Here is a 12,265-nt window from a genome sequence, read left to right on the forward strand (position 1 = left end):
CCCCTGCGCCACGCCGGGCCGCGCCGCGCCTGCGCAGCTCGGCCCCCGCAGCATCCTGCCCCGCCGCCCGCCAGGGGGCGCCGCCGGAGCGCGAGCGGCGGCCGGCCGGAGCCCCGCCCCTCCCGCCGCCGCGCCTGTGACGTCACCAGCGGCAGCGCGGGAGCCGCCCGCGGCCCCGCCCGGGACGGGGAGCAGCGCGGCGCCCGGTAGCACGGCGGGACGGCAGCTCGAGGGGTGTGAGGCGGCCCGAAAAGCTGCCGGGAGCGCACCCCGCGGTGCCCGCGGGCCCCTGCACCCGTCACGCGCTCCTGCTGAGCGGGCAGCGCTGTGGCTTGAAAGGATTTGGCTGGAGCGGAGCGAGCTGCGCGTTAGAATCAGAGATTCTTGGGATTAAATTGAATGAGTACCAAGAAAAAATAAAAGTTTTCAGCCCCCGTGCCCTTCGGGTATTTCGCTGCAAGCACCACACAACACCCGCGGGTGAAGGTGTCCTGTATTCACCTTGGAACTTTTGCCAGTTCTAGTCAGAGCTGCTGTTCTGCTTCGCTATTTCCCTCCTAAAAACTTAGGTGCCAAGCACGTTATACAGGTTCCTGTCAGGGATTCACAGCTCCATCCTGCCTGGGAATCCAGCAGAGGGAGTCACTGGAGCACGAGCAGTGTCTGCTCTGCTCTTCATTTCCAGGAGATGGCATTTTTAAAATGCTTTAAGCATGCCCAATCAGATTATAAATACTTCCACGGAAAGGCAGGTGCAATTTTGGAAGACAAAACAAAACAACCCCTTTCCATAATTTGCAGTTGTTGCTGTATTACTCACTACAAGCACGAGATGGTTAGTCCAGCTGTCTGTTCTGCAAAGTGAGAAACCACAAGATTTTGTGGTGATAAAGCAACAGAGAGGGGCGAATTTCTACCCTTGAACACAGTAATTGTGCAAAGTAATGCTGAGCTGAAAGACCTCATGCACAATGGAGTCCCTTCTGCTCTCATCACAGAGCAGCTTCCTCAAAGGAGTCATGATACATCCAGACCACTGAAGTGATGACAGTCTCAGTTTATGGGTAGCCTGTCTGTCCTCCTGCCTTTGCAATAAATGACTCTTGCAGTTGGCACTAGCAAAGGTGTGCGTTTCCCCCTGCCATGACTACTGCTCTCACCCAGCCTAGGCTGCATTTCTTCACGTGAGGACATCAAAGACAGCATGTGGCTGGACTTGGAAAGCTACACAGTGAAGCAAGTGTGCAGATCATAGTCCCTCCAACAGTAGCTGCCACCACAGTCTGAACGAGGAGCCTCATGCACAGGTCTCTCCTCCAGAAGTGAGATATTACTGAGCGTCTTCACTCCTGCCAAGCCTCTGCCATGACTCTTCTAATTTAGGGTAGGAAAATGCACCCTCAAAGGGTTGCTGGGCCAGGCCTAAGCCAGGATACACTCACCTTTCCACAACCTGCCTGGCACTAGTTTTTAAAGCAGAATAAATGCCCCCAAACTATGCCCATGCAGAACTGGTTTATCTGGTCCTTCCCCCTCGCTTCCTGCACAGGGTGACATGCCGCAGCACAGGGCCCCAAAAACTGCTCTGCTCTGCCATGCTCTGCATGACTTCAAAGCTTCCTGGACTGCTTTATGTCTTCTGCATCCATTTATGCACCAGAGTAATATGTTAATAAAACAACAGGGTTGGGGGTGGTTATACATCCTCCGTGCTGTCTGCAGTGTGTGAGGATCTCTATCCTCTAATTGGGTGCAGAGGGAGAGCTGCCTGGGTTTGTGCAGTATGGAAACCACTGTGGTGTCACAGCAGCTGGGGAAAGACATTAAAAAGTAGCTCTGTGCACAAACCAATTCTAGTTTGTTGCAACTAGGTCAGGTGAGAACATCAAGCTGCCGACTAACACATGATTACAGACAGGCCTTTGAACTCTGACTTGTGTGGCTTTTTAGAGGTATAGGTGGAGTCCTTGGCCATAAAGTACGTGCTTTGTCACTTCACAGGCTGTGTCCAGGGATTCGTGCTTGGCTAAACACAGAAGCCTTGTGTGTGTACACAGGAGCAGAGTTACGGCACCACACAGCTCCAAGGCAAAAAGATCAGGATTGTCTGGACTTCCTCTCAGCCAGAGAGTTGTTTTGCAACATGAATACCCATAATTTGAATGCTAACATATTGACGTCTGAGTTGTCCCCTGGTGCTCAGCTCTGCAGAGTCATGGGGGTAGCAAGGAAAGATTTAGAACTGTGCAGAACAAGCCAAAATAATAACAAAAAAACCCTCTTAAATTTGCAATGGAGACTTGATGGTGCCAACAGCTAGGAATGCCAGTTCATCTTAAATCAAGGCTGCCATATCAGAGCCAACAGCATCTGGAAATTAGGGCTATGTTTTTCATGGGGTTTGTGTTACTCTGTTTTGAACAGAGCTGAGAGGAGCTTGGCGTGAAGCCACTGTCCAAAACAATGTGGGGAAGCATATGTGGTTTGAGAATTACTCAACATCATTTGAGCTTTCAGTTTTTCCTGCCTTTCAATCCAAAAGGTATGAGAGTTCCAGGACTCAGTTCCCTCTACAGTAAGTAACTGTACACAATAATGTTCACTAAACCCCTTTACCATTGCAGTTTACATATGCAGTACATGGCTTCCCTCTAGAGAAACTGCTTGGAAGCAAGAAGATTTTAAATGGGGAAAAAAACCCTGTAAGAATTCTCTGGAATACATTACAGATAGTTTAATATTAATATTTCTATTATCCATTGTATCATTGCTAAGATTTGGCAGCCAGGAGCAGCAGAATTCAAAGCTACCTTGTTGCTACTGCACATCCAGAAACACACAATGCCCAGCAGCCAAAGTTAGAGTTGTTCCCATGTTAATGAGTCTAGCCCAGAGCACAGGCTGTGTACACAAGGGATTTATCATTCAAATCCAAGCTTTGCCCTAAAATTGGGTCTGAATGGTGGATATACCAGTGCTGGCCACCCATCTAAAATTAATTCACCTGCAGCTCTTCACTCTAGGTGATTTGTGTCATGGGATAATCCTCCAAACAGGGCATGGTTAAGCCTTGTGATGTGTATTGCTGGTGTCATAAATGCTTCTGCTTTCAGAGGAAGCCTAGCTCACACTGCATCAAACTCTATGGCTGTTCTACAGAAAACATAAACAAGTTGATTTTTTTTTTCCTCGGGTGCTAACTGTAAGTCTACAACTTTCCTGGCTCTTCAGAACAAAGTGGATACATTCCTCCTTTCTTCATTATTTCAGGAAAAGACTACAAAAACATGAAAAAAAATCATACTGTTTACTGGGATTTAGTTCTGGTGGATTAGAAAGAAACTAAGGGAGAAATAATGGATGGACACCATGTCATGTTAGTGCAGAGAGTACCAACTTCAGCAAAGTACTGAAGAGTAATGATGTTTTCTTTGAAGCTTCACATCATTCTAAATAAATCCCAAAATGATGGAAGTGCCTGAATGTAATCTGTTGAAATATGGCAGTTTGATTTTACTTACTAGCAAGCAACAAATACATCAAAAGTGCTGAGTTAAGTCATTAAAACACCTACAGAATTTCAGGAAAGAAGTTCAGATAATTTGCTAGATTAGCTACAAAACTAGGAATTGTATACTGGAGTTTCTCTGCTTTTGGCAGTGCTGGGTAGCATATTCATTTGAAAATGCTTGAAAGCAGTAACATAAATGTTGCTTTATGTTTAGAACAACAGCATTACTGGAGGCATTAGGCAGACTGTCTATTTTGAGAATTCTGGATCAGAAAAAATAAAAAGAAGATTGAAGGCTGTTGCTTAACTGTACCTTTCTCCTCTCTACTGAATTTCCAGTTCCCCAACACTGTGATTGCTGGTATACTTCCACCTCTTGCCCTAGCCTGGATCCTGGAAATCTGACTGATGGGGTGCACTATCATAGTGCTGGAGCTCTGCTTTCTTCTGGACTGACTGTGGGACAGCTGATATTGGCTCTTCACACAGAAGCTCTTTGTCAGAAGTCTTTGCAGAGAAAAAAAAAATCATCTTTCTTCTTCTTCAAGAGCAAACTTCTTTCCTGAAATGTACACAAACATTACTGTAAGCCAAGGGTGGCCCATCTGTTGAGTCAAGTGCAGTTCCCATGCCAAGGCAACATCATGTGAGCACTGAGAGGGCCATGCTGGCGTGGGAGCACAGGACAGCCCAAATCCCCAGCTGCTGAGGAAATGCTGAGCAGTGACTGCTGAAGCTGACACCACTGAGCTGTCCTGGGCCCCATCTGCACATTCAGCCCAGCCTCATCTCAAAGGGGGCTCATGGGGAACCACTGTCACCTCCTGCCTGGTAGCTGCTGCCAACCCTCCCCACCGCATCAGTTAAAGAGAGATTGGTCAATATATCCCATCAGCTACATCCTTGGCAGTTTTTTTCTATGAGTGAGAGAGTCTGTAAGGTTAATATCCTTGCACTGAACTATTCTGCACAATGCCAAGATAAGAGAGTTAAACAAGTTTTTCCATGAGCAGCAGAACTCAAGAAGTCTGTTTTCCTGCACACTGGGATCGGCTTTTGCCTTCATTCTCACCTCCTCCAGCTATAGGACCCCAGTCTGGTGGTATGCATAGGATGATTAGCCAAGGCTGGGTTCTTTCCCTAGGTGGGGTAATTACTGGAATCTCCTACTCAGAGCAAGGGCTTTTCCTGGAATTTCCACCATCTGCAATACTCCAGCTTGGCCGAGACAGACAGTGAGCTCAAAAATTATTGCAGAGTACTGACAGAAAGAGCATGTGCATAAACTTCAGTTCTTCAGGAAGGATGCTAGCAGCATCCTTCACTTCCTTTGTCAGCCCCAAGGGAGCTGGCACAGTAACCTCTCCAAATAAAAAAACTTGGAGCTTTTGCTCTGCCCTGGCAGGGTCCTTGCTCTGTCAGAGAAATGGAAACAATTTAAAATGCAGCAAAGTCATTCCCTGCCACAAAACTCAGCTGGATGCCTTTCCAGCCTGCACACAAAGATGCCTTGCCTTTCCCCAAACAGGAACAAAGGACTCCAAGACACAAACTGGATTGGTGATCCATTTCAAAAAGGCAAGTACCTGTGAAAAACTGGGGAAATCAAAAGAGCATCTGCTCTGCCTAGTTTCCTCAGCCAAATGACAAGGTTTAAGTTACTGACAGGAGAATTTAATGACATGAAGGCTTAAATGTTAAGCTAAATATTCTACCTTCTGCTCTTCAGCTACTGATTGTTCCACAAATGCTTTTGCAATAGGTTCTAGCTCATGTGGCTTCTGATGCTGGTCCAAAGCAGACAGCATAGCATCATGAGGAGATAGATAGAGTCTTTCTTTGGTGACACAGCTGTCAAAGAAAAGAATTCTTCTCAAAGTCACAGAGGCTATTACAGATGGAGGGAAATAAATAAAGCAACAAAATAATACTAAGCAGTACAACTAACAGGCAATCATAGAAACTCATTATTTCAGAGAATCACAGAATTGCAGAATATGGGTCTGGAAGGAATCTAGAAAGACTTTGACTTTACTCACCTTTCCCAATGGGAAGGTCATTAATGGGTGGGAAATAAATCATCTGGGATTCTGGGGACAACAGCTCAATCCACAATTATTCCCAAGAGGTGTTAGTGTAACCTGTTATTAAACATAAATCTTTTGAAGTGGAGCTACAGAGGGAGCCGACTGAGAATCCATCTGGAACTGTGTCTTTCTGAGAAGCACAGATACATGACATTTATTTTTGCTAAATATATATGTCTATTGGCTAGGATCCTCACTTCAAGATTTAAAAGTTCAAGGCACATTTCAAAGAAAAGGCTAATTAGGCAGTCAACAATAACAATAAAATTGCTCTAGGAGAAGACAGCTGGCAGTTTTCTACCTGACACTGTGAAAGAACAATGAAGTGTCCATCCCCTGAAGTTCCTTTCATATATTGTCAATTATATATGTTATTGATAATAAGATAATCCAGAAAATTCAGATAAAGAGGGATAAGAGTGACTCTAGAAGACACAGAGGGGTCAATTACAGTAAAGATGAGAAATCCTCTAATCATTATAATCATAGCTGCCTTTGAGGTATTTTGCACTTGCACTTAGAGGAACTGGCAGGAACAAATTCCTTGTGAGCAGGGGAATTCTCTCATTTCTATGAGGAAAAAGAAGAAAATCCCTGACAAAATTAATTCATTCTACTGAGGAGAGGATATGTTGAATTGCTAGTTAATCCACTCACTAGGCTGAGCTACTAGAGCTCTCACATAAACTATGTGTAAAGAAGTACAATGATAATGCTGGCTTCATTTCAAACAGCAAATATATATAGGATTTACATTAACATTTACAGCCTTTTCAGTGCTGGCAAATTAAGAACATTGTCCTCAGTAATATAAAACCAGGCACCCCAAACAAACAGACTAGATAAATATACTTTTAAAGCTGAACCTAGATGGTAGTAGAGGTGGATCACAGACACAAGAGCATTTAAGATCGTTCCTTTCCTCTGCAGTGTCAGACAAAGTGAAATTAAAGCCCTCATTTCACTTTCATCTAGAGGCATTGCTTTCATGTCCATCTGAAAAAGAAAGGGATTTTCATTAGGGGTTTTATCTCCCTAATGCAGGCTCTTAGAAACTTCTGCTGACTGAAAATGTGACATTTACCTTGTGTAACAAATAGGTTTTGCAAAAGAGATTGAAGAACTGCACTGGAAGATTCTGGTACTTTCTATCTCCCTTGCCTGTAAAACAAAAGTTGTGTCTGTGAAGGTTGTACCTAGCAGGAGCCTTTTCCCCCTACTGACTGTGTTGTAGTCTGCAAGGTCCTAGCCTAAGGACAGAGTTGGTCTGGTCACATTGTTGCTACACTGCATACTGGCAGTAGCATTGGCAGCAAGGACCTATTTACCATAACCTCATCTGCTTCTCTTGCAATTAAAACCATACCTCCAGCAGATCTATCACAGAGGACAGTTGGCTGCTCTAATATAAAATAAACCAAATTACTTTTAATGCTTATTACAGAAAACATACACTAGACATTTGTGTCACTAACCTTGTCCTTATATTATTCAATTATTGTTTGCAAATTCATCAGCATAGCACTGGGAATGTGCCCATCAGGCAAAGACAAAGCTCCCCACTACTGTATTGCCTAACTCTATGTGTGCAAGTCTGGAAAATAACATGCTAAAAAGTGCCCTACCTATTTTCCCATCACTGGGAGGACCAGTGAGGCAGTCTAGCACATGCACAGTCACTACTGTGGAAACACATGTAGAGTGGACAAAACCAGACTGTAAAGAGCCAGTCAGCAAAAAATGCCAAACAGCACTAGAAATGACAGCACAGCAGCTTCCACTATGGAGACAGCATGGATGGCCATGAGGAGCTCCACAGGCCCAAGCAGGCTGAGACCCTGTGAATCACTTCACACTATGGACACTTAAGCACTCTTCAACTTTCCAAGTTTTGAATCAAATGAACTAAGTCTGAATGGTCACCCCCAGGCATTTAAGAGAAGAGGCTGGATTACAGAGAGATGGAACATTTGTTTTTTGTTTCCTCTTACAGCTCTGTGGAGGGATAAACTTCTATAAATATTCATGTTTGGAATCTGTCCCAGCACCACCATCTTCTCTGTGGAAACCTAATAAATATCTTGTTTCAGAATGAACAGAGAAAATCCATCTGTTGCCAAAAGCTTGATCTCTGTTTCGCTCCTCTTCACTGGATACACTAACTGCAACTTAGAAGGTGTGAGTACAAGAAGTTATTCACCCATAATTAAGGCTCTTGGAGCAATACACAAGCACAGCCTTCAGCTACACTGGTGTCTTCAAGAATGTATAATGTCTTATTTCTAGCTCTGGAACACTTGGATTATTGTTACTATTTCTGCTAGAAGTCAGGTTCCCTGTCATCTCCCCACAGCCCTCCTCAAAGACATATCTACATAGCCAGGAGGCAGCTACAAGTTGTACTTAGAGCTGGCTGCACATAGACTAGGTCTGATCCAGAGGTCACGTTGCAGAATTAATGCAGACAGGAGTTTGCCTTGAAGAATAGCCTGGTCTGGGTACTGTGCTTTGCTAATGACACTGGAAGGTTTTGGGGCAGGCTCTGGTCAGTTCAGGGCATGGGTTGAATAAACATGTAACTGGCTGGTTGCTGGAGAACTGGAAGGCAGTGGGCCTTGATGTATGGAAAACTGTTGTCAAGACATTCCATTCAAAGCAATCTGTTTGCAGATAACTTCCCATGCTTTTTTGAGTGTTGCTGGCGTAATGCTCTCACTGGTAGGAAATTGATAAGCAGTTATGTTTCCTGAAAGCAGTATGGACAACAGGGATACTCAATTGAACAGAAATGCTCTTTCACAATGCTTATTAAATCCTAACTCTGAGCAGGGGTAAGACAGTGAGTTTCAGACAGCAACTGAGATTTTCCTGCAGGTATTCTTCCAGTGCTACTTTGGATCAGATCACAAGCAGTTTGATATTTGCAGCAACTGAGTTATTTCCTACCTATTTCCAAGTTATTTGAGAGGCCTAAGTCTACTCAGAAAAGCACTTCCCTACCATGGTAAATCTCATGAGGTGTGGTTTGGGTTCATGAATGATTTTCCTGCATGGATTCGCAGTTAATAAAACAAGTAATGTGAGTCTGATGTAACCTCCTTCCCCTGTCATAAACTGAGTTTAGGGAGAAGATGAAATGACTTGGTAAATGGCAGTGAAGACTGAAGGAAGCATTTGAAATACAGGCACAACATCTCATTTAACCCTACAGAAATGTATATGGAGATCACCTCACTTGGCTGATTCTACACCACAATAAGCAGTTCAATGGCATGGTAAACCTGCAGAAGGAACTGTCACATTGGGGTCTTTCTGAGACATCCTGCACATGAGTTGATGTGAGAATGTGGCTCCTGCTGGCAGCTGGACAATGTCATTCTTGGGGGATTTGGGAAACAGCAGGAATAATCAGTCATAGAGAGGATCAGAAGCATAATATAGTTTGCTTTGACATTTGAACTCATCCTTTCTACTATGGTGGTATCTTCAGTTAGAAGAGAGATGCTAAGAAAAAAACTATGTAAAAACGTCTCTCATTTATTGGTATGGGCAGAGAAAACAGTTCCCCAAATAGCTCAGATTTAGTACCATCATTCTTCTCTCTCCTACATGACCTTTTTCTCAAGTTTTCTGATTGACATTACTAAAGTAAATTAGGATAAATTAGCATTCACTTGTCTTTAGCTTGGTGTCTGCTGCTTCTTTGTCAGATATGATAGTGTGCCAAATAGCTTGCCCATGATGATCTACTGAGGAAAAAAAGACCCTTAATCTTTGCTCTACTACAATTACAGACAAGCTGAAAATATATTACAGAGCTACATAAGTAATTAAAAATATGCACACAGACTTTCTTTCTTGCATGTCACACAATAAGCTCCTCACACTTTTCAAGGCAACAGGAAGGCGAAGTAAACCACAGCTGAGACTTGCACAGATATCCCTTAGCAACTGGCTTCCATCGAAATTGCCTTCCATTTCTAAAGCTTTTGTTTTCTTTCTCCTCCAAGAAGCATGCTTTTCTTCCACTAATAATGAATTTACTCACATAGAAAAATGCCCAGGGGGCCCTTACGTAAATCAAGCACAACGTCAAAGATAAACTGTGATACAGTGACATGCAATGCTGCTGCTGCAGTGAGGTAGGCATTAGCGAGAATCTTTGGCATGTATGTTGTTACAAACCCCAGGCCAAAGCAGCCCAGCGGCAACTGTAGGGAACAAACAAGAAGCAAGATGTGATGTAATTAACCCTTCTTATTTCTGTGTCTGAAGAACACAACTCTTCACTGCCAGGTATGATGAACGGTTATTTGAACATGCTGTTTTCTTTATGCATCATTAAGACAGACACTGGCAAAGGAGGAGCATTTTACAGGTGTGTGCAGTTACACAGGACTACCTAATGGTCAACATATTGCAGAGCTGGTCAACAAAAAAGGTAATAATGTACTTCACACATATTAATCGTGGACAGGGTGAATCTTAACCTATCGTATCTTTTTCAGACAGCACGAAAGGAAGAGACAGACTTTCACGTCCCACTTTACATAACACATATTCAAATGTGCTGAGCTTAATATTTGTGGTAAGAATATGCAAGCAGTACCAACTCTTACATTTGTATGAAGAACTTACATAAGGATCTATCATTAAGGACATAAACCAGATTAATCTTCTACCTGAATGATTCCAGTCAAAAACGTTATTGCTGAGATGTCAAGGCCTCCATGTAATCTTTCATAAATGTAGAGAAGTTGTCCAGTGAAGCATTAGAGGACAACGTTGGAACATTTGTCATCACCACATTAAGATGCTGAATGAACCTGGAACCAATGGAACAGAGAACAGAACATGGAACTACAAGAGATGTTGCAACAAGGACTTCTCTTAAAACCACATCTCTTCCCTCCATCATCAGTCTGTGCAGTATGAGACAATCTATTTCCAGTCATATACATAATCCACATATATGACCAGTTTTTACTGTTTCTGAGTAAGTACCTAAAGTTTCCAAAGCAGTTTTCATCAGCAGTTCAGTCATGGCAAGAAACTGCACGGAGAAGACCATGGAGGATACAAGGAGCCAAATCATGATTCACAGTAACATCCTGGGGGTAAACATGAAGCAGCTTGGGCTGGCCTTGGTCTTCATGACATTCCAGCCATCTGCTTTGCACTGGTGTCTGAGATAGCTCACATCCTTGGGGTACAAAAGACCTCGCAGCTGAAACTTGACTGACTTGACTGACTTGCTGAAATTCTCAGCTGCAGAAGTGGAACAGCAATGAATCTGGAGATCTGGATTCTCACCCAATAACATCTGCATATTATATGAAATAGATTAGAATATCTCACCAATTTTTTTAAGCAGCATTGAACAGAATCTCTATGTCCTCTAGAAACATTCCACAGTACAAAATAAACCTCACTGAGATATGATGTGACATCCCAAATATGTCACTGAGCAGCAGAAAGCAGAAAGGAAGTCATTGATGTTTGGCAAAGGTAACCTGGTCAGCCAAAATCCTAAAAGCCCTGGAAAGCAAAAGTCCATTTCTAACATCAAGCAAATTGAAAAGGTTCTCTATCTTTGGTTACTATTTTAAAGTAAAATTTTGCTGCTGAAAATCTGCCAATCCTTATGTCAATCCTATTGTATTTATTAAGAATCACTATGGATTGGCAGCATGAGCACTGGTTGATTTTAAGGACCATGTTATTTTGTTTGCAATACAGGAAAATGCTGCATTTAGTTTGTATTTTTATTAGTGTCCTGTCCTTGAAATTACACCTTGTAACAACTGATTATAGAAAAGTTCTCCTGCAAATATGCAAATAAAAAGGTTAATGATTTAAAGAACTTCCAGGGTTAACCTGATGACATTTGAGAGAACAGAAACACACAGAGGAGACATTATGAAAAGTATGATATGCAAAAGGAAGCTAGAGTGCTTTTTTTCTCTCTGCCCACCTTGAGGAATCAGAAACATCCTGACACTTAGGCCTGCATGTAGATGACTCAAGATTCGTTTTCTGAACTGATATGAAAACAGCCAGTTCAGGACAGGGAACATCTGGAGTATGAACTTCCTGAACCTTCTCCATGAGACGGAAAAGAAACAGGTAAGCTTAGTTATATGCAATGGCTTTTACAGTCTCCGTCTCTGCAGTGCTTTTGCATGGCTTCATCCTATCTGCAGGCACAGAAGCCCCACTCTCAGTTAGCTTTCTGCAGGCAATGCAGAGGCGTTAGCCTTCCTTAGATCCAGCTGGCACATAACATAAATCCTACATAGGCATCCCCATGCCTTTGCATTCCATTCAGATGAATAACAAATACTGTGTGTGCCATTTGTATGATTGCCTGTCAGGGCCACAGCCCAGAGCACTGAACACATCAATTACTTGACCACATTAACACCATAAAAAATATAGGAGATGGTGTTTTGCTTCCTCTCGTTGTTATCTAGAAGAAAAACACACAAATACTACATTTGTAGGGAAGAAATAGGCAAGCTTATCCCACCTCCCTCAAAACAGTCAAATGTTTCCTGTATTACATTATTAAATAAAGGGATGGAAGCAGGACTTGATCTACATGATTTATTTAGTGTGGATGTTTTTGAAACAGAATTTCCAGTAGGTAAACTCTGACTAACCTCAT

At 43.0% G+C, this 12,265-nt stretch overlaps 1 protein-coding gene across 1 annotated transcript; it reads right to left on the reverse strand.

The window, feature by feature from the left end:
* Positions 1 to 3,293: 3,293 nt before the first annotated feature.
* SLC26A8 (solute carrier family 26 member 8) lies at positions 3,294 to 12,265 on the reverse strand. The gene is given in 12 exon segments (XM_062013883.1): positions 3,294 to 4,073; positions 5,227 to 5,362; positions 6,438 to 6,540; positions 6,543 to 6,633; positions 6,706 to 6,759; positions 7,590 to 7,657; positions 9,674 to 9,809; positions 10,281 to 10,315; positions 10,318 to 10,424; positions 11,031 to 11,157; positions 11,573 to 11,697; positions 12,261 to 12,265. Coding segments are annotated over 12 exon segments (1,050 nt in total). The 3' UTR covers positions 3,294 to 4,010.

Source organism: Colius striatus, chromosome 22 (genome assembly GCF_028858725.1).
Source record: "Colius striatus isolate bColStr4 chromosome 22, bColStr4.1.hap1, whole genome shotgun sequence".
Lineage (NCBI taxonomy): Eukaryota > Metazoa > Chordata > Aves > Coliiformes > Coliidae > Colius > Colius striatus.